Source organism: Globicephala melas, chromosome 11 (assembly GCF_963455315.2).
Source record: "Globicephala melas chromosome 11, mGloMel1.2, whole genome shotgun sequence".
NCBI lineage: Eukaryota > Metazoa > Chordata > Mammalia > Artiodactyla > Delphinidae > Globicephala > Globicephala melas.
In genome coordinates, this window is record NC_083324.2 from 7,904,523 (window position 1) to 7,927,583 (window position 23,061).

The 23,061-nt window shown below is 39.9% G+C and overlaps 1 protein-coding gene across 5 annotated transcripts in view; it reads left to right on the forward strand.

Moving 5' to 3' along the window:
• Window positions 1-3,316: 3,316 nt before the first annotated feature.
• The window catches only part of RAD18 (RAD18 E3 ubiquitin protein ligase), a 118,153-nt gene continuing 98,408 nt past the window's right edge, over window positions 3,317-23,061 (forward strand). For 3 of the 5 annotated variants that reach the window (XM_030840668.2, XM_060307520.1, XM_060307522.1), the window contains exons 1-2: window positions 3,317-3,446; window positions 7,452-7,533. In XM_030840668.2, the coding sequence (XP_030696528.1) occupies window positions 3,396-3,446; window positions 7,452-7,533 (133 nt within the window). In that variant the 5' untranslated portion in view covers window positions 3,317-3,395. Of the gene's footprint in view, window positions 3,447-4,311; window positions 4,358-7,371; window positions 7,427-7,451; window positions 7,534-23,061 lie in introns of those variants that run through there. The other 2 variants (XM_060307521.1, XM_060307523.1) reach the window with 2 other exon arrangements.

Here is a 23,061-nt window from a genome sequence, read left to right on the forward strand (position 1 = left end):
CACCTCTGAATTCCAGCACCTGGAAGAGGTGGGTACCGGCTCAATAAACATTTGTTAGAATTGAGGGAGGAAAAGAGGGAGGGAGAGAGGGAAGAAAGAAGGGATAAAGCCTCCTTCAATATTCCCCTCCCATGCCTAGAATAAGGCTGGGTCCTGGAGGAAGAATGGAGGACAAAGAGGAGTGTGATTACGAGAAACCCCGGCAAGGAACTTGGGGGCCTGGGACCCCTCAAGGTACAGCCAGACCAGGCCCCACACTCAGCTGGGAGAATGTTCTCCTGATTAGGGTTGTCAGATTTGGCAAATAAAATACAAGATGCTCAGTTAAATTTGAATTTCAGATACACAGTGAATAAATCTTTAGTTTAAGTATGACATGTGCAATATGTAGGATATACGTATATTAAAAAACTGTTTGCTCTTGATCTGAAATTCAAATTTGCTGGACATCCTGTATTTTATCTGGCCACCCTATCCCAGATCCTCTCTTTGCGCTAGTGCAACAAGAGATTCTCCTGAGCACTGGCTTTTTCTGTACGGAACGTTTTGTTTTTACTCCCGAATAAGGAAGTGCAATCTCTTTATTGATCTAACAGAAGGAGAATGTCTGTGGAACCAGCAGCTTGTTAGAGGAGATTGGCTCCTGCGGGTGGATAAATACTGTGGGGAGGGCAAGGCAGATGCTTTGTCCTGAGCTCAAAGTGGCTTTCAGAACCTGCTTGTGCCCTTGTGTGGACTTTCCTTCCCTGGCCCAGAGGTGGGCTTGAGTGGGTGCTATTGGAGAGGGCAGGAAGGGAACTGCTTGGCCAGGGAGGGGATTTATGGGTATGTGGGCTTATTCCAGAGATTCGCTCATTCATTCAGTCCCACCAAGCAGCTGGTGGCAGGAAGTCAGAGATGAATGGTCCTGGGTGCTGCCCTGGAGGCTCTCCAGAGACGGGGAGATGGGTTTGGACCCCAAGGCCAACGAGTGATGCCTGCTTCCAAACCTGTCTTCATAGTTGAATAGGAAGCGTGCATTTCTTTCCCTGTCTTGTCTCTCTCTCCCCTTCCTTCCCCATTCCTTTTCTCTTTTCTCATCTCCTCTCTATCCTTTTCTCACCTCCCCAGAGCTTTGCCACCTTAAACCTTGTAGCCAACTAGTACCATAAAAGAACAATTACTGGTGCACTCAGGCTTGGGATCTGGTCTTGGTCTCATTTCCTTTGTCTTCCCAAGCCTACCCCATCTCCTTGCATCCAGGACTAGGCAATGCATCCAGCACAGCCTGGATCCAATACATCCAGCGTAGCCTGGAGTTCATTTACATGCCCCTTTCTAATTGGCTGATAGAAACCCACTGCCTCCCCTAACCTGCCACTCCCCACCTTCCTGTTGGAGCCCCACTAGGTCTAGCATCCTGGGATCCTTAGACCTCTGCCCTGCGGCCTTGTCTACTCAGTTATTTCTCCATAAAATGTCAGTGGGTGATCCCTTCTGGTTTGGGGTTAAAAGATCTAGATTCAACGTCGGACTTTGCCACTGACAAGCTGTGTGATGTTGAATGAGTCCTTTTGCCTCTCTGAGACTCAGTTCCTACATCTATAAAATGGGAATAATTCTCATGATGGGGTCCTTATAAGAATATTCTGTAGTGCTTAATATGGACGAAAGCCAGACTGCCCAAGTCAAATCCTTCCTCTTCCACTTACTAGCAGAACGCACTATGCCAGTTATCTATTTATTTCTCTTTCCTCATTTGGTTGGAGTGAGTCTGAAATAAGTCAACATACGTAAAAACATCTAGAACAGTGCTTTGCATACAAAGTGCCTAATAAATGTCAGCTATTGTGATGGATATTAAAGTCCTTTGTCCAAATGCTGTTAATATCATTATTGCCCAATGAGTCTTTGGGCACAGGCTGGGAAAAATCAATTTAATATATCTCTGACTCAGGGGCCAGAGTTCCTTATGAAGATAGCCCAAAGGAGTGAAGCCTTAACCTCTCTGAGCCTCCTTGTCTTCATCTGTAAAATGGCAATAGCAGCCTCACTTCTGCCTACTTCACAGGGACGCTCTGACTGGCCAATGGTAAGCACTTAAAAAAAAAAATTATGAAGGAATGAATACATGGACCACAGCGGGAAGCAGTGGCAAGCTGCAGGGGTCTTCCCTGAGTAACTGACTTGCTGTATGCTGACTTGCTGCCCACGAGACATGATGTGAAGGAGGCCCACATCAGGCAGCCTATCGATGAGTGCTGAGTTGAGCAGACAGACTGAGTGGTGCGATGGTCAACGCTTCACATCTGGGTAACGGGCACTCGTACTCACGTGGTGAGAGTATAAATGTATCGGTACAGCCCTTTTGGAAAATCACATAGTGCTAGCTATCACAGTGTTTAAAGAACACACAAATTCACCTAGCAGTTCCATTTATAGGAAATCATCCCCCAAATATTCTGGCTCAAGTGTGCCAAGATTTATATAGATAGTGTGTTCATTGCAACTGTTTGCAATAATGAAAAACTGGAAACAACCAAAATGGTCCTCAGTATGGGTGTACATAAGTAAATTGTGGTATATCTGTATTATGGACTATGTAGCTATTAAAAGGAACGAAGTAAATCTATATGTATTAACATGGAGAGGTCTCAGGATGCATGTAAATAAACCCACAGGAAACCTCAAGGTGGCAGAGGTATGCATTTAATGTATCAACATTTGTGGGCAAAAAACCCTGTATCTATGTATCTGCACAGGAAATATCTGGAAGGCTACACGCCAAAGTTAAGATGATTAAATTAAATTAACCATCCTATTTGATAAAAGAGCTCCTATTTTAAGGCCAGAGGCCCTATGTGTAGTCTGGTCAGAGAAATTGCGTGACTCAGAGAAACTCTATTCACTTTTTTGAGCCAAAGCTTTCTCTTGTGTAAACGAATAATGATATTTACCGCTCAGTACTGTGATGGGGTGAGATGAAATAATGGATGTGAAAACCCCGGCTCTGAGCAGAGACAGCTCATTATAGCAATCAGGGAGGGCGACCGGAAGGAAGAGGCAGGAGCCCAGACCTTGAAAGGTTTGGCAAGGCCTGGATTTGGTTTGATTTTAGGCTGTCTCTTCCTAACATTCAACAGGTATTCACTTATTAATGGTACAGTAGAAAACCCGCAAGTGGGTTTTTTAACCACACATCTGCGCAAGGAGGCGTAGAGGAAGCCTGGCGCGTGCGCAAAGAGAGCACCTTCGGTTGCGCTTCGGCCACGTCCTACAACTCCCAGCATGCTCCGCACCCGCGTCGGGCGCGTCGCCGACTGCTGACGTAGCTCTGTAGCGCGGGGAATTTCGAGTGGCAGTGGAGCGCTGGAGACCAGTGGGTCGCGGACCCTCCACCTTCTTTAGGGGAGGCCATGGACTCCCTAGTAGAGCCCCGGTGGCCTCCGGGCCTGGCAGTCATGAAGGTGAGTGCTTCGGGGAGGTCGGGGGCGTACGACGTCCGCGGGAGGCCAGCCCCGCCTTGAGGAGGAGAAAGGACGAGGCGCCGGCGCCGAATTGGGCCAGGATACCCGGCTCTGCGTTGCCATTTGCCACCGCGTGGATCTGGGCCTCAGTTTCTTCCTCTCCTGGGAAGTACCGGGGACAGGCCTTGGTCCCTTATGGTGAGCCTAGGTTGGCTGTCGTATGGGACGGGATATTCTGCCGTTCAGTCACAACAATCACAATGATGTGGAAAGAAACACTTACTCTAAACGGTGGAAACGACAGTGATACCTAATCCTTTCTTAGAGCTTACTGCGTGCCAAGCATTATGTAAACTCTCCCAGTACTTCAGTGAAGAATCTCCCACAGTGACACCGGACACGGTTTGGAGTGGAGCTTGCATCAGAAAACATTTATTTAATCACCTAGCAAAGCGGGCAGTCTCCTTTACATTCTCATTCATTTCTTCTAATTACCCTCAAGAAGCCTAGTGCTACTTTGCCCTAATTCCTCCCTAACGTGTCCTAACTCTTGATAGTTGTGCATCCTCTCTTTTAAACAAAGAAATCAGGACTCACGTTTAGCACTAGCCTTTTTTTTTTGCGGCACGCGGGACTCTCACTGTTGTGGCCTCTCCCGTTGCGGAGCACAGGCTCCGGACGCGCAGGCTCAGCAGCCATGGCTCACGGGCCCAGCCGCTCCGCGGCACGTGGGATCATCCCGGACCGGGGCACGAACCCGCGTCCCCTGCATCGGCAGGCGGACTCTCAACCACTGCACCACCAGGGAAGCCCTAGCCTTTCATTTTATTGAAGTCTTTCACTCAAATAACATTGATTTTTGTGGCTACTTTGTTTTTGGCAATGCATTCCTGTTTCCATGGACGGTAGTGGTGAGTCCTGGATTCCTACTATGTTTGGTCAAGAGCAAACACACCATTCTGTACTAGCTAAAATCAGTTGCTTGGTTTTTCTCCTCGTTCTGTGATTATTTCCGTTTGTGACTGAGCAAAATCATGTTCTTCTGTTGCTCAGTTTTGTAAACTACGGATTATGGTATCTGCCCCACTGACTCATAAGGTGACTTTGAGAATTAAGTGAAGGGACTTGGGGGAGGTTAAAGTAAGTATAAGGCCTTGTTCTACCTGCCATCATCAGTGTCATCTACAGGGCTTGGTGACTGAAGATCTCCCCATGTTGAAGAGCTGACATTGTGGAAGGATCTGGGAAAGCCGTGGTTTTGCAGTTGTGGCTTTGGCTCCAGTGTGCAGTGGAGAAGAGCATAGCTTTGAGTTCCAATGGTTCTGGCTTAAATTTAGTCTCTGCCTTCTATTTAACTGTGTGACCTTGATTCAGTTACTTAACCTCTCTGAGCCTGGGTTGCCTCAACTATAAACTGGAGACAGAAATAGTTTATAAGGTTGGTTAAATGAGTTGATGTGTGTGGATAGGGATCCTGTCTGGCTTATTCACTGTGCCTAACACAATGCCTGGCACATGGTGGGTGCTCAAAAATTATTTGCTAATTGATTGAAGGTATCTAGAAGGTAGTAAGCATTAAATCAATATATCTTTATTATTATTATTAATGCTTAACATGTGTTAAGTATTTCTCCCCCTGCTTTTTAGTGGTTGTCATGAAGATTATGAATTGGATAAGGGAAGTGAAAGCTTCCCCTTTCCACTTTCTCTAAGTTGAGGAAATCCCAGGGCATCCACTGGACTGAACATCTGTGCAAGAATGTTATAGCTCATCGGATGCGGTATCACTTCCACAGATCCTGCTCAGCACATCTGTCAGAACCACTCCTCCAGGAGAGGACGGTGATAGAGAAGAAAGCAAATAGACCAGGTGTCAGGGCTTTGGCTTCTGGTCCTGCCTCTGCTCTTGATTGATTTTCAACACAATCCTCTAGCTGTTTGTGTCAGTGGTAGCTTACCATCCAAAGTAATGGAAGATTTGGGCATTTGAATGTTTATTTCCCTGGTTTTACTATAACAAACATTTGTTTTTGACAGATTATAAATGTAGAATGTGTATATAGTAGAAAAAAATTAAAATTTACAGTAAGATAAAGGAGGAAATGAAAGTTACCTAGCATCCTACCATCTAGAGAGAACCGCTGTTTAACATTTTCTCTTATTGTTCTTCAGTTTTTCTCATGTGTGATCATGCACACACATACCCACAATGTGTATATGCATTTAAACTTTGGGATCACCTTGGAGTCAACCTCTCGGATTTGATCCAACGCCTTATAAGCTCTATAGGCTTCATCTAAAAAATTGGCATATAGATGCTATAGACCTCCTAAGATTGTTAAGGAGATTAAACTACATAGTTCTGTTGTTATGTATTATTGTTGTAGGTTTGTTCTCTGATTTTTTTTTTGTTTGCATTAAAACATGAACATTTTTCCATGCATTAATTATTCTTTGAAAGCATGTTTCCTTTAATGGCAACAATATTTCATATGTGAACTATTAGAGACATTAGTCTTTTTGTTTGTTTGCATTTTAAAAATTTAGGTCATACACTCATGGTTCAAAAAGTACGCGAAATAAAAAGTAAAAGTCTTCCTCCAAACTTGTCCCTCATCTGTCCAGTTTCCTGACCCCTTTGACCATTATTTGTTACGTTCTTGTGTTCAGATTTGCATTCAGATTTATATTCTTATTCCCTCCTCCCTTTTTAACAGAAGGTCACAGACAGTGTGTACTGCCTGTACCTTACTTCCTTTTTTCACTTTTCTTGGCAGTCTTTCCGTACCAGTACATGAGAGCACGCTCTCTCTCTCTCTCTCTCTCTCTTTTTCCTCTTAAATATCTGCTCAGTATTCTTTTGAATGAAATAACATTTTAGGGCTTCCCTGGTGGCACAGTGGTTAAGAGTCTGCCTGCCAATGCAGGGGACATGGGTTCGAGCCCTGGTCGGGGAAGATCCCACATGCTGCGGAGCAACTAGGCCCGTGCGCCATAACTACTGAGCTTGCGCTCTAGAGCCCGCACGCCACAGCTACTGAAGACCGCGTGCCACAACTACTGAAGCCTGCGTGCCTAGAGCCTGTGCTCCGCAACAGGAGAGGCCACCGCAATGAGAAGCCCACGCACTGCAACGAAGAGTAGCCCCCGCTCACCACAACTAGAGAAAGCCTGCGTGCAGCAACGAAGACCCAACGCAGCCAAAAATAATAAATAAATAAATAAATTTATAAAAAGAAAAGAAATAACATTTTAAATGATTTAGAAGATTTTAGGTTGCGAGAGAGATCCTTTCCTGTTTGGGTTTCATTCCAGATGGACGCACATCTATCTGACTTTGCAGATTGCCTGCCTCTTCCCCTCCTTCTGCTGTCACTGGCTCCAGCTCTTTCCAGGGCTTCCTCATCTGGCTCCACCCTGTAGTACTGTACAGTACCGAGCAGAAAGCACTGGAGTGACGGCCGGTAGACAGGAAGTTTTGTCCTGGCTTGACTCATGTGCTGTGAGCCTGCTCTGGATACAAGTTTACTCATTTGTGAAGTAAGGGTTTTAACTAGATAATTTCTAGTGTTTCTCTTTAATAGTCTCTAATCTGGTTCTTACCCTGTGTGGTGAATGGCTGCTGGTACCTTTCACCCCCGCAGTGACAGTGGGCCAGGGAATGGGGTCTGAAGAGGAGGAGCCTTGGAGGAGGAACTTGAAATACATGGCAAGTAGAAGAGAACTAGAGTAGCCCTTTTGTGACGGGCTGGCAACATGGAGTGGGATTCTGTACAGTGTCAGCTTTATCTTTCTGAAGTGTTCTCTATAACCTAAGATTTGAATAAGTCATATGGGGGAGGTTTTCTCTCCCCTGCAGTTTATGTGGACTTAGCTTTTGAGTTTGAATATTTGACAAAGAAGTATTATTAAATTATTTTTTTAGGGGATGGAGAAGGAGTTCTGTGGCAGATGTTCCAGTCTTGGTGGCTTTCTGATAGGTGTGTATGTATTTATGCATTTCAGACAATAGATGATTTGCTGCGCTGTGGAATTTGCTTTGAATATTTCAACATTGCAATGATGATTCCTCAGTGTTCACATAACTGTAAGTATGTATTGTTTCTCTGAGTTACAAAAATGTGGTTTTTTATGTAATGTAGTATTATTTTAACACCAGACATAAGTACACATTTATTATTTATTTCTCACCTTTAGCTCCTCTATCTTGAGGTTTTAGCGTGGTCTTTTCCATGACCTCCCTCTTAAATATTGAATATTTTTTACAAGGCTCCTATATTTTCTACCACCTCCCTCTCGGATACTTTTATGCCTTTTGTAACATTCACAGGAATAAAGATTTTGATCGCTATATATTGTTATTTGCCCGGCACTTTTAGATGTTAAATTTCAGATTTTTCATTTTTAGCAGGATGGGAGATAGGTGGTTCAACCAAGTAGTCCTTGGCATAGAATTTTAAAGTTAAAAAATTCCACTGGGAGAATTCTACAACTGAAGAGTATTGCAGACAGTTTTATCACTTAACTTGCTGTGTGATGGTGGGAAGACTCACATATTGAAATGTGCTTGTACTTCTCTTCGTGAGTCTAGTATGTACATAGTTTTTATACTGTGGTTTGACGTATTTAGCGCATGGGGTGCACTTGTCATTGTTCTGGATTTAGCCATCAGTTTATGGATTATGTAGGCTTATGATCGTTCTTATTCTCTATTTTCGAGTTGATTTGCCTTGGAAAGTTAAAAAAAAAGTTAGGCTTAAAAAATGGTTTTAGTGGATAGTAGTAGCTTTGGTGAAAAAAGTTTCCATAGGGAAGACATAATGAGAGGATGGTGGTGGTAGCAACATGGGCATTAGAGATAAACTTAGGCTTGACTCTTAGCTCTCCACTTATTAGGTGGGTGAGATTGCAAACGCTCAACATTTCTTCAGATGTGAAACCCTGGTGAGTAGTTTCTGCCTTAGGAGATGGTTGTGAGAATTAAATGCACAGAGTCCAGTGTCTGGCACGTTTTAGGGCCTTAATAAATCTTAGTTTCCTTCTAGGCTAGATTCATATTAGGAACCAAGATAAGTTTTGGGGATTGTTTCTAAATATGTGTTAAAATCACCTTTATTTAGGTATGATTTATATGTAGTAAAAGGCATTCATTTTAAGTGCGCAGTAAAATGTGCAAGTGTCAACGAGTTTCAACAAATGTTTATACCAGGTAATGACTACAATTAAGACATTAAACATTTCTATCACTTGACAGAGTTCTCCCCATTATCAGTCAGTATGGCCCCAGGGAATTATATGTGGGTCTGTTTCTGGATCCTCTTCTATTTCATTGATTTTTATGTCTATCCTTGTGCCAGTACTACACTGTCTTAATTACGGTAGCCTGCTAGTAAGTCTTCAAGTCAAGTATTGTAACTACGCCAACGTTGTTTTTCTTTATCAAGATTGTTTTGGTTCTTTTAGGATCTTTGCATTTTATATGCATTTCAATATAAATTTTAGAATCAGGTTGTCAGTTTCTACCAAGAAAAGCCTGCTGGGATGTTCCTTGGGATTGCACTAAATCTAGAGATCCATCTGAGGATATATGACTTTTTTTTTTTTGAGATTTATTTATTTTTGATTTATTTTTGGCTGCGTCGGGTTTTAGTTGCAGCACGTGGGATCTTTGTTGAGGCATGCGGGATCTTTCGTTGCAGCATGTGGGCTTCTCTCTAGTTGTGGTGTGCGGGTTTTCTCTCTCTGGTTGTGGCGCACAGGCTTCAGGGCGCATGGGCTCTGTAGTTGTGGGGTGCAGGTTCCAGGACGCATGGGCCCTGTAGTGTGTGGCACTCAGGCTCTAGTTGAGGCGCGCAGACTCAGTAGTTGTGGCACTCGGGCTTAGTTACCCTGCGGCATGCGGGATCTTCATTCCCTGACCAGGGATTGAACTTGCTTCCCCTGCATTGTAAGGCAGATTCTTTACCACTGTACCACCAGCGAAGTCCCTATGACATCTTAACAGTGTTGTCTTCAATGTAAAAATGTTGTCCTAAATTAGAAATAAATCCCAGAAAATAGTCAGGATTATCTTAAAGCAAAAGGACAGCTTTATTGCTTGCAAGGTTTGCAAACAGGGGATATGCAGTCTTTGGCTGTAACCTAAAGTACCTTTGGGTGTAGGGGGTAAAGAGAGAGGGATTTTTAAAAACAAACTGTAGAAGTCACAGTTGGGAGACTTGCAGAGAGGATTGGCTGGCCTCTGCAGCCTGACCACAAGTCCTTGAAGCTTGACTATAGTTTTTGATGATTGGCTTGGTCATCAGAGCTTCTAGTTGGGGACATTTCCAGGTAGGACCTTTAGCAGAATCAGAAGTCATAGTTTTCTGTTCTTGGTTTTAATGAGAACATAGAGTACGTGACTGAATCCGGTCTGTCATGACTGCCTGGCTCCGTTTTATTTTGAGTCCCTGTTAGCCACACTGGGCCCATTTTCTAAGTTCCTTACACAGGGATTCTTCTTATTTTTACTTTTCCTTAGGGGATTTTATTTTTATATGAACGTGGTGTGTTCCTCCGTTCTTTAGCTCTTCTTTATTTCTCTCCACAGTGCTGTTAGTTTTCAGTGCACAGCCCTTGCACATAGAAATAACAGTTATTTTTATTGACTTTTTATCCTGTGATCTTGCTAAATTCACTTTTTAATTCTAGCATCTTTTTTGATGATTCCTTAGGAATTTTTATATACACAATCATGTCATCTGTGAATAAAAACAGTTTTACTTCTTCCTTCCTTAATCTGCGTGCCTCATATTTCTAGTTGTTAGACAGGCTAAGTACCTCTAATAGAATGTTAAAAAGAAGTGGTGTAGGTGAATATCCTTTCTTTATTCCCAGTTTTATGGGGAAAGCTTTCAGTCTTTCAGGCATAATGTTAGCTGTAAGTTTTATCGTATTCTTAATACATTTTCATAAATTTATCAGGTTGAGGCAATTCGTCTATGCTCTGAATTAGCTGAGGTTTTTTTTTTTAATCATGAATGGTTACTGAATTTTGTCAAGTTTGTTTTTTTTGCATGTATAGAGATGCTCATATGATTTAATTCCTTTATTTTAGAATATGATTAATTACACTGATTTGTTTTTAAATGTTACAACAACCTTGAATTCCTTTCAATAAATTTGTCCATTTAATCTAAGCTGTTGAGTTTATCAGCATAGAACTTGAAAAATGCTACTCCCTAGGGACTTCCCTGGCAGTCCAGTGGTTAAGACTCTTCCCTTACACTGCAGGGGGTGCGGGTTTGATCTCTGGTCAGGAAAAGAAGTTCCCACATGTCGTGCTGCAAGGGCCCAGAAAAAACCAAACCAAAACAAAACAACGTACTCCCTACTGTCCTTCTCTTGTCTGGAGGATATGTAGTGATATTCCCTTTTATCCATATGCTAGAAAGGTGTGTTTTCTTTTTTTTTCCTTGATTAATCTAGCTAAAGGTTTATCAATTTTATTGCTGTTTTCAAAGAACCAACTTTTGGTTCATTGTTTTCTGTATTTTATCTTTTCTATTTTATTGATTTACACTTTCAAAATCTTTATTATTTCCTTTCTTTTACTTATATGAGTTTAATTTGCTCTTATATTTCTAACTTTCTAAGGTAGAAGATGAGATCGATATTAGACCTTCTTTTCTAATATAAACGTTTAAAGCTATAAATTTTCCTTTAAGCCCTGCTTTAGCTACATCCCACAAATTTTGATATGTGAGTTTTCATTTTTGTTTAGTTTAAAGTGTATTCTAATGTCCTTTTTGATTTATTTTTTGACCCATGAGTTATTTAGAAGTCTTTAGTTTAATTTCTAAAAATTTGGGAGTTTTCCTGCTATCTTCCTGTTATTAATGTCTAATTTAATTATGTTCTTTTCAAAACTCAAACAATTATGTCCGATTTCAGTTTTTAAATCAAACTGAGACTTGTTTTATGGCCCACAATATGGTCATTCTTGGTTAATGTTTCACATATACTTTAAAAGAATGTCTATTCTAGTTGGGCGGAGTGTTCTATGAATGTCAATTAGATCAACGTGGTTGATACTGCTTTTTAAATCTTCTGTATCTCTGCTGGTTCTCTGTGTATTATTTTATCAGTACTGAGAGAGGAGTGTCGAAATCTCCAAATATAATTGTGGATTTGTCTGATTTTTCTTTTTACTTCTGTAAGTTTGTGCTTTATATATTTTTGAAGCATTTTTATTAGGCACATACACATTTATGATTATTTTGTCTTCCTGATGAATTGGCTGTTTTGTGATTGTGAAATGGCCCTCTTTATCCCTGGTAATGTTCTTTGTTCTAAAGTCTTCTTTTTCTGATATTAATATAGTCACTCCCACTTCTTTAAGATTAGTGTTTTCATGGTTTGTCTTTTTCCATCCTTTTACTTCTCATCTACCTGTGTCTTGATATTTATATTGGACTTTTTTAGACAGTATATATTTTGGGTCTTCCCATTCAATCTAGTCTGAATATACCTATTTTTACTTGGAATATTTAGACATACACTGTATAATATAGTAGCTGCTAGCCTCACGCGGCTACTTATATTGCAGTTAAAATTAATTAAACTTAAATAAAATTAAAACTTTAGATTCCCAGTTCCACTAGCCTCATTTCAAGTGTTGAATAGCACATGTGGCTAGTGGCTGCTATCTTGGATAGTGCAGATATAGAACATTTCCATCATTGCAGAAAGTTAATTATTGGTAAGGCTGGATCTAGATATACTACCTTGCTTTCTGTTTTTTATTTACTCATCTATTTTTTCTTCTCTTCCAGCCTTTTAAAAAAAATTGAACATTTAAAAAATATTAAATCTTTTCCACAGTTGACTTATTAGTGCTACTTCTTTGTTTTATTATTTTAGTGGCTGTTTAAAATAGGCATCTTTAAGTTATTACAGTCTCCCTTTGAACGATATTATACCACTTGACTAGTGTAAAACTGTTACAGCTGTGCACTTCTTCCTTTTTTAAATTGAAATATAGTTGATTTACAATATTATATTAGTTTCAGGTGTACAACATAGTGATTCAATACTTTTATAGATTGTACTACATTTAAAGTTATTAGCAAATATTGGCTATCTTCTCTGTGCTGTACAACAGCGGTCCCCAACCTTTTTGGCACCAGGGACTGGTTTTGTGGAAGACAATTTTTCCATGGACGCGGGGGGTGGGGGATGGTTCAGGTGGTAATGTGAGCGATAGGGAGTGATGGGGAGCAGCAGATGAAGCTTTGCTTGCTCGCCCGCCGCTCACCTCCTGCTCTGCAGTCTGGTTCCCCTGCTTTGGCACCCCTGCTGTACAATATATCCTTGTAGCTTACTTATTTTATAAATACATAGTAGTTTGTACTTCTCAATCCTTCACCCCTATCTTGCCCCTCCCCCATTTCCTTTCCTCTCCCCCATTTCCTTTCCCCACTAGTTCTCTCTATCTGTGAGTCTGTTTCTATTTTGTTATGTTCATTTGTTTCATTTTTTAGGTTCCACATGTGAGAGATAGCATATAGTATTTGTCTTTCTCTGACTTATTTCACTAAGCATAATAACCTCCAGGTACATCCATGTTGTTGCAAATGGCAAAATTTCATTCTTTATTGTGGCTGAGTAATATTCCATTGTATATGTACCACCTGTTCTTTATCCATTCATCGTCTTTAAGTGATAGACACTAAGTTGCTTCCATATCTTGACTGTTGTTAAATAATGCTCCTATGAACATTGGGGTGCATGTATCTTTTCAAATTAGTGTTTTTGGTTTTTTTGAGGTATATACCCAAGAGTGGAATTGCTGGATCATATGGTAGTTCTGTTTTTAGTTTTTTGAGGAGCCTCCACTGTCTTCCATAGAGGTTTCACCAACTTACATTCCCCAGCAGTGTACTAGGGTTCCCTTTTCTCAACATCTTCACCAGCATTTGAAATTTGTGGTCTTTGTGATTCCAGTCATACTGACAGGTGTGAGATGATCTCTCATTGTGGTTTTGATTTGCATTTCTCTGATGGTGAGTGATGTTGAGCATCTTTTCACGTGGCTGTTGGCCATCTATATGTCTTCTTTGGAAAAATGTCTATTCAGGTCCTCTGCCCATTTTTTAATTGGGTTTTTTTTTTTTTTGACACTGAGTTGTATGAGCTGTTTATATATTTTGAATATTAACTCCTATTTGGTCATATCATTTGCAAATATTTCTCCCATTCAGTAGGTTGTCATTTTGTTTTGTTGATGGTTTCTTTTGCTGTGCAAAAGCTTTTACTTTTAATTAGGTTTCATTTGTTTATTTTTGCCTTTATTTCCTTTTTCACAGGAGACAGATCCAAAAAACTATTGCTACGATTTATGTCAAAGAGTGTTCTGCCTGTGTTTTCTTTCAGGAGGTTTATGGTTTCAGTCTTACATTTAGATCTTTTGATTTTCTTTTTGTATATTGTGTGAAAATGTTTTAATTTCATTCTTCTTTTTTCACTAACTGCCTTTATTCTTTTTTTATTTTTTAATAGATCTTTATTGGAGTATAATTGCTTCACAATACTGTGTTAGTTTCTGTTGCACAACAAAGTGAATCACGCATATGCATACACACGTCCCCATATCCCCTCCCTCTTGAGCCTCCCTCCCATCATCCCTATCCCACCCTTCTAGGTCATCGCAAAGCGCCGAGCCGATCTCCCTGTGCTATGCTGCTGCTTCCCACCAGTCAACTGTTTTACATGTGGTAGTGTATATATGTTGATGCTACTCTCACTTCGCCCTAGCTTCGCCCTCCCACCCCATGTCCTCAAGTACGTTTTCTATGTCTACCTCTTTATTCCTGCCTTGCAACTAGGTTCATCAGTACCAATTTTTTTTCTTTTAGATTCCATATATTTATGTGTTAGCATACGGTATTTGTTTTTCTCTTTCTTTTTTTTTGTCTTTCCATGTCTTCATCCATTCTTTTTTTTTTTTTGAATTTTATTTAATTTATTTTTTTATACAGCAGGTTCTTATTGGTTGTTTTTCTCTTTCTGACTTACTTCACTCTGTATGACAGACTCTAGGTCCGTCCACCTCACTACAAATAACTCAATTTTGTTTCCTTTTATGGCTGAGTAATATTCCATTGTATATATGTGCCACGTCTTCTTTATCCATTCATCTGTCGATGGACATTTAGGTTGGTTCCATGTCCTGGCTATTGTAAATAGTGCTGCAGTGAACATTGTGGTGCACGTCTCTTCTTGAATTATGGTTTTCTCAGGGTATATGCCCACTGATGGGATTGCTGGGTCATATGGTACTTCTATTTTTAGTTTTTTAAGGAACCTCCATACTGTTCTCCATAGTGGTTGTATCAATTTACATTCCCACCAGCAGTGCAGCAGGGTTCTCTTTTCATCACACCCTCTCCAGCATTTATTGTTTGTAGATTTTTGATGATGGCCATTCTCACCGGCGTGAGATGATACCTCATTGTAGTTTTGATTTGCATTTCTCTAATAATTAGTGATGTTGGGCCTCTTTTCATGGGCCTCTTGGCCATCTGTATGTCTTCCTTGGTGAAATGTCTGTTTAGGTCTTCCACCCATTTTTTAACTGGATTGTTTGTTTTTTTGATATTGAGCTCCATGAGCTGTTTGTATATTTTGGAGATTAATCTTTTTGTCTGTTTCATTTGCAAATATTTTCTCCCATTCTGAGGGTTGTCTTTTCGTCTTGTTTATGGTTTCCTTTGCTGTGCAAAAAGCTTTTTAGTTTAATTAAGTCTCATTTGTTTATTTTTGTTTTTATTTCCGTTACTCTAGGAGGTGGGTCAAAAAAGATCTTGCTGTGGTTTATGTCAAAGAGTGTTTTTCCTATGTTGTCCTCTAAGAGTTATATAGTGTCTGGTCTTACATTTAAGTCTTTAATCCATTCGGAGTTTATTTTTGTGTATGGTGTTAGGGAGTGTTCTAATTTCGTTCTTTTACATGTAGCTGTCCGGTTTTCCCAGCACCACTTACTGAGGAGGCTGTCTTTTCTCCATTGTTTGTTCTTGCCTCCTTTGTCGTAAATTAGGTGTCTGTATGTGCATGGGTATATCTTTGGGCATTCTATCTTATACCATTGATCTGTATTTCTGTTTTTGTGCTAGTGCTATACTGTCTTGATTACTTGTAGCTTTGTGGTATAGTTTGAAGTGGGGGAGCCTGATTCCTCCAACTCTGTTTTTCTTTCTCAATATTGCTTTGGCTATTTGGGGTCTTTTGTGTTTCCATATGAATTGTAAAATTTTTTGTTCTAATTCTGTGAAGAAATGCCATTGGTGGTTTGATAGGGATTGCATTGAATCTGTAGATTGCTTTGGGTAGTATGGTCATTTTCACAATATTGATTCTTCCAATCCAAGAACATGGTATATTTCTCCATCTGTTTATGTCATCTTTGATTTCTTTCATCAGTGTTTTATAGTTTTCTGAGTACGTGTCTTTCACCTCCTTATTCAGGTTTATTCCTTGTATTTTATTCTTTTTGTTGTAATGGTAAATGGGAGTGTTTCCTTAATTTCTCTTTCTGATTTTTCATTGTTGGTGTGTAGAAGTGCCAGAGATTTCTGTGCATTAATTTTGTATCCTGCAGCCTTACCAAATTCATTGATTAGTTCTAATAGTTGTCTGGTGTCAGCTTTAGGATTTTCTATATATAGTATCATGTCATCTGCAAACAGTGACAGTTTTACTTCTTCTTTTCCTATTTTTATTCCTTTTATTTCTTCTTCTTCTCTGATTGCTGTGGCTAGGACTTCCAAAACTATGTTGAATAAGAGTGGTGGGAGTGGACATCCTTTTCTTGTTCCAGATCTTAGTGGAAATGCTTTCACTTTTTCACATTGAGTATGATGTTTGCTGTGGGTTTGTCATATATGGCCTTTATCATGTTGAGGTAGGTTCCCTCTATGCCCATTTTTTGGAGAGTTTTTATCATAAATGGGTGTTGAATTTTGTCAAAAGCTTTTTCTGCATCTATTGAGATGATCATGTGGTTTTTACCCCTTAATTTGTTAATGTGGTGTATCACATGGATTGATTTGCATATATTGAAGAATCCTTGCATCCCTGGGATAAATCCCACTTGATCATGGTGTATGATCCTTTTAATGTGCTGTTGTATTCTTTTTGCTAGTATTTTGTTGAGGATTTTTGCATCTATGTTCATCAGTGATACTGGTCTATAATTTTCTTTTGTTGTGATATCTTTTTCTGGTTTTGGTATCAGGGTGATGGTGGCTTTATAGAATGAATTAGGGAGTGTTTCTTCCTCTGCAATTTTTTGGAAGAGTTTTAGAAGGATCGATGTTAGCTCTTTTCTGAATGTTTGATAGAATTCGCCTGTGAAGCCATCTGGTCCTGGACTTGTGTTTGTTGGAAGATTTTTAATTATGGTTTCAATTTCATTACTTATGATAGGTCTGTTTATATTTTCTAATTCTTCCTGGTTCAGTCTTGGAAAATTGTGCCTTTCCAATAATTTGTCCATTTCTTCGTGGTTGTCTGTTTTATTGGCATAGAGTTGTTTGTAGTAGTTTCTTATAATCCTTTGTATTTCTGCAGTGTCAGTTATGATTCCTCCTTTTTCATTTCTAATTTTATTGAATTGTGTCCTCTCCCTTTTTTTCTTGATGAGTCTGGCTAAGGGTTTATCAATTTTGTTTATCTTCTCAAAGAACCAGCTTATAGTTTTATTGATCTTTGCTATTGTTTTCTTCATTTCTATTTCATTTATTTCTGCTCTGATCTTTATGATTTCTTTCCTTCTACTGAATTTGGGATATCTTTGTTCTTCTTTCTCTAGTTGTTTTAAGTGTAGGATTAGATTGTTTATTTGAGATTTTTCTTGTTTCTTGAAGTGAGATTGTATTGCTATAAACTTCCCTCTTAGAACTGCTTTCGCTGCGTCCTGTGGGTTTTGGGTTGTCGTGTTCTCATTGTCATTTGTTTCTGTGTATTTTTTAATTTCTTCTTTGATTTCTTCAGTGATCTCTTGGTTCTCTGGTAGCTCACTGTTTAGCCTCCATGTATTTGTGTTTTTACAGCTTTTTTCCTGTAATTGATATCCAGTCTCATCACATTGTGGTCAGAAAAGATACTTGATACAGTTTCAATTTTCTTACATTTTCCGAGGCTTGATTTGTGACCCAGGATGTGATCTATTCTGGAGAATGTTCCATGTGCACCTGAGAAGAAAGTGTATTCTGCCACTTTCAGGTGTAATGTTCTATAAATGTCAATTAGATCTATCTGGCCTGTTGTGTCATTTAAAGCTTGTATTTCCTTACTTATTTTCTGTTTGGATGATCTGTTGTAAGTGGGGTGTTAAAGTCCCCTACTATTATTGTGTTACTCTTGATTTCTCCTTTCATGGTTGTTAGCATTTGCCTTATGTATTTGCCTTATGTATTCAGGTGCTCCTATGTTGGGTGCATAAACATGTATAATTGTTATATTTTCTTTTTGGATTGATCCTTTGATCATTATGTAGTATCCCTCCTTATCTTTTATAACAGTCTTTATTTTAAAGTATATTATCTGATACGAGTATTGCTACTCCAGCTTTCATTTGATTTCCATTTGCATGGAATATCTTTTTCCATCCCTTCACTTTCAGTCTGTTTGTGTCATTAGGTCTGAAGTAGGTCTCTTGTAGACAGCATTTTTACGGGTCTTGTTTTTGTATCCATTCAGCCAGTCTGTCTTTTGGTTGGGACATTTAATCCATTTACATTCAAGGATATTATTGATATTTATGTTCCTATTACCATTTTCTTAATTGTTTTCGGTTTGTTTTTGTTGGTCCTTTTCTTGTGTTTCCCTCTTAGAGAAGTTTCTTTAGCATTTGTTGTAAAGCTGGTTTGGTGGTGCTGAATTCTCTTAGCTTTTGCTTGTCTGAAAAGCTTTTGACTTCTCCATTGAATCTGAATGAGATCCTTGCTGGGTAGAGTAATCTTGGTTGTAGGTTTTTCTCTTTCATCACTTTAAGTATATCCTGCCATTCCCTTCTGACCTGAAGAGTTTCCACTGAAAAATCAGTTGATAACCTAATGGGGATTCTTTTGTGTGTTATTTTTTGCTGTTCCCGTGCTGCTTTTAATATTTTTTTCTTTGAATTTAATTTTTGTTAGTTTGATTAATATTTGTCTTGGTGTGTTTTTCCTAGGGTTTATCCTGTATGGGACTCTCTGTGCTTCTTGGACTTTCCTATGTTAGGGAAGTTTTCAACTATAATCTTTTCAGATATTTTCTCAGACCCTTTCTTTTTCTCTTCTTCTGGGATCTCTATAATTTGAATGTTGGTGCGTTTAGTGTTGTTCCATAGGTCTCTGAGATTGTCTTCAGTTCTTTTCATTCTTTTCTTCTTTATTCTGCTTCTCGGCAGTTATTTCCACCATTGTGTCTTCCAGCTCACTTATTTGTTCTTCTGCCTCGGTTATTCTGTTATTGATTCCTTCTAGTGTATGTTTCATTTCAGTTATTGTGTTGTTCATCTCTGTTTGTTCTTTAGTTCTTCTAGATCTTTCTTAAACGTTTCTTGTATTTTCTCGATCTGTGACTCCATTCTGTTTCCGAGATTCTGCATCATCCTTACTATCATTACTCTAAATTCTTTTTCAGGCACAGTGCCTGTTTCCTCTTCATTTATTTGGTCTTGTAGAGTTTTACCTTGCTCCTTCATCTGTGACATATTTTTTTTGCCGTCTCATTTGTTTTTCTTTAATGAGTGGGATTGTGTTCCTGTTTTACTGGTTGTTTGGCCTGAGGCTTCTAACACTGGGGTTTGTAGGCTGTTGAGTAGAGCTGGGTCTTGGTGCTGAGAGGAGGAACTCTGTGAGACCTCACTCCGATGAATATTCCCTCGGTCTGAGGTTCTCTGTTAGTCCAGTGGTTCGGACTCGGAGCTCCCACTGCAGGAGCTTCGGCCCAACCCCGGACTTGTGAACCAAGATCCTGCAAGCCGCCTGGGGCGCAAAACAAAGCAAACAAACAAAAACAATGATAACAAAGTAAAAAATAAAATTAGACTAGGAAACTAACATATCTGTTAGGAAGAATATAAAAATAAAAATTTAGATGAATCAACAACCAGAATGCACAGTAGTACCATAACAGTGAAAAAGAGGAGGAGGGGGAAAAAAGGGTGCGGGGGAGGCCTTGGCTGTGGAGGGCGGGGTCTAAGCAAGGGTGAGCTTTGGGCAATGGACGGGGCCAATGCCCAGGTCCCACAGGGCTGGAAAAGGCCCTGGGGGCTTTGGGGGCTGGGGCTTAGGCTCAAGGAACAGAAGGGGCCCAGGTGTGCCCCCCACCCCTGGTCTCGGAGGGCAGGGGACCTCACCTGGGAGCCCAGCAGGCTTCCTGGGCTCAAGTGGGCAGGGCAAATGCCCTCCTCTCCTTTCCTCTCCTGTTCCTCTGGTCTGTGAGGGCCCCTCCCACCTGCCTCTCCTGATCTCCCCTGTCTCCCTCCTATGCCCCCAAGGACTCACATGGCCTGGAGGGGGGTTTGGAGGGCAGGGGGTTGGCCTGGGAGCTCAACAGGCTCCCTGGGCCTGAGTGGGTGGGGCAGTCGCCCTCTGCTCCTCTCCCGCTCCTCCTGGAGGGCCCCTTCTGCCTGCCTCTCCTGATCTTCCCTGCCTCAGGGGTGCTGATCCTGTCTGGCCTTCACTTCTCCTCCTCCCTCAGTCCCCCTATGTCCTACCGGTTCACTTTGGGGTTCCTCCCATCTCCTTGGGCATCAGAGTCCCCCACCAGCAGCTGGTGGGTGCCCTAGTTGTGGGGAGATGCTAACTCTGCGTCTTCCCACACCACCATCTTGACTCTGCCTTCTAATTTCATTCTCTTACATGTAACTATCCAGTTTTTCCAGCACCACTTTTTTTGAAGATAATGTATTTTCCCCATTATATATTTTTGCCTTCTTTATCATAGATTAATTGATGATAAGTGTATGGGTTTATTTCTGGTCTCTCTTTTCTGTTCCACTGATCTGTGTGTCTCTTTTTGTGCCAGTACCATGCTGTTTTGATTACTGTAGCATTGTAGTATACTCTGAGGCCAGGTAGTGTGATACATCCAGCTTTGGTCTTTTTTCTTAAGACTGCTTAGGCTACTTGGGGTCTTTTATGATTCCATATAAATTTTAGGATTGTTCATTCTATTTCTGTGAAAATGCCATGGGTATACAACTGTGTGCTTCTGTTCCCCCCCCTTCTGTCATCCTGTTGTTGTCTTTCCTTTTATGATGTGCACATATACTACAGACACAATACATTGTTATTATATTTGCTTTATTTACTTTCTATAAATTTACTTATTTATTTATTTACTTTTGGCTGCGTTGGATCTTCGTTGCTGAGCGCGGGCTTTCTCTAGTTGGAGCGAGTGGGGGCTACTCTTCGTTGCGGTGTGCGGGCTTCTCATTGCGGTGGCTTCTCCTTGTTGCAGAACACAGGCTCTAGATGCGCAGCCTTCAGTAGTTGTGGCACATGGGCCCCGTAGTTGTGGCTTGTGGGCTGTAGAGCTCAGGCTCAGTAGTTGTGGCACACGGGCTTAGTTGCTCTGTGGCATGTGGAATCTTCCCGGATCAGGGCTCAAACCTATGTCCCCTGCATTGGCAGGTGGATTCTTAACCACTGCACTAGCAGGGAAGTCCCTGTATTTGCCTTAGACAGCTCATTATCTTTTAAGACAAATTTAAAAATGAAAAAGTAGTCTTTTATATTTAGGCACATTAATCATTTCTTATACTCTCCTTTGTATACATCAACGTTTTCTTCTTATGTCGTTTATATTTTCTCTGTTGCATTTCTTGTAGCACCAGCATGCTGCTAAAGAATTCTCTCAGCTTTTGTTTCCCTGAAAAAATTATTTCATTGCTTTTTGAAAGGGGTTTTCAGTGGGTATGCAGTTCAAAGTTAAATTTTTCTCCTTTCTGAATGTCATTCTACAGTTTTCTGGCTTGACTAGTTTCAGATGAAACCAGGTGTGTTAGGTTTTTTTTTTTTATAGGTTTCTGTATATAATGTGTCATTTTTCTTCTGGCTGCTTTTCAGATTTTCTCTTTATTAACAGATTTTAGAAATTTGTAATGTGCTTTAGTGTGATTTACTTTGTGTTTGTACTGCTTGTGGTCCATTGAACTGCTTCAGTTTATGGGTTTATATTTGGAAAAAATTTAACACTTTTTCTTTGAGTATTTTTCTGTTTACACACCCACCTCCACACCCGAGCTCCAATTCAGATTACACTTTGTTAGACCTATATTAACTTTATTCCACTACTTTATGTTAATCTATAGACATTGAGGCTCTGTTTTTTTTTTCTTTTCCTTTTTGGTAATCTCTCCCCACCCCCATCCTTTTTGTGCTTAATTTTGGATAATTTATTTTGTTATGATTTCAAGTTTATTGATCTTTTATTCTGCACTGTCTCATCAACTGTTAGTCTCATCCAGTGAAATTTTCATTTTAGATATTGTTTTGTTCCTCTCTAGGAATTTTACTTTTCTAGTATCTTCCATTTCTTTCCTTATTAGGTTCGTGTGTGTGTCTATTTTAATCCTTGAATATATTGAACATATTCTAATAGCTAGTTTAACCTCACTGTCTGCTAATTCATTATCTCTATTGTTTCTAAAACTATCTATTGATTGATTCCATCCCTCCCCCCCACCACATACTTCTGGTTATAGAGCACATTTTCTTTTGCTTCTTTGCATTTCTGGTAATTTTTGATTGGATGCTTTCCATTGTAGTTTTCACATTTTTGAGTGTTTAGATTTTGTTGTATACTTTATTGGAGTGTTGGGTTTTGTTGTGGAAGGCTTCTTTTTTTGTTGTGGAAGGATCAGACTGGTTCTGTCAAGTTTTGTTTCTAAGCTTTGTCATGATGAATCTAGAGTAAACTTTTTTATAGGACTATAGTGGGGGAAGGATGAGAAACACATAACATAAAACCTTCTCCATTAACAAGTTGGTAAGTGTATAGTATAGTATTGTTAACTATATGTGCATTGTTGTACAGCATGTCTTTAGAACTTTTTCATCTTGTATGACTAAAATTCTGTACCCGTTGCACAGCAGCTACCCTTTTCTCCCTCCCCCTGGCCCTGGCAACAACCATTCTATTTTCTGCTTGTATGAGTTCATTTAGATACCGCATATAAATATAATCATGCAGTATTTGTCCTTCTGTGATAGGCTTATTTCACCTAGCTTAATATCCTCGAGGTTCATCCATGTTGTGGCATATGACAGAATTTCCTTCTTTTTTAAGGCTGAATGATATTCCATTTTATGTCTATAGAGAGCATATATTTTTTTAATCTGTTCATCCACTGGTGGACACTTGGGTTGCTCCCTCCTTTTAGCTCTTGTGAATAATGCTGCTATGAACACAGGAGTGCAGATATCTCTTTGAAATTCTGTTTTCAGTTCTTTTTGATCAATACCCAGAAATGGGTTGTTGGATCATATGGTAACTGTATTTTTAATTTTTTGAAATGCCTCCATACTTTTTTCCATAGTGACTGCACCATTTTACATTCCCATCAACAGTGCACAAGGGTTCT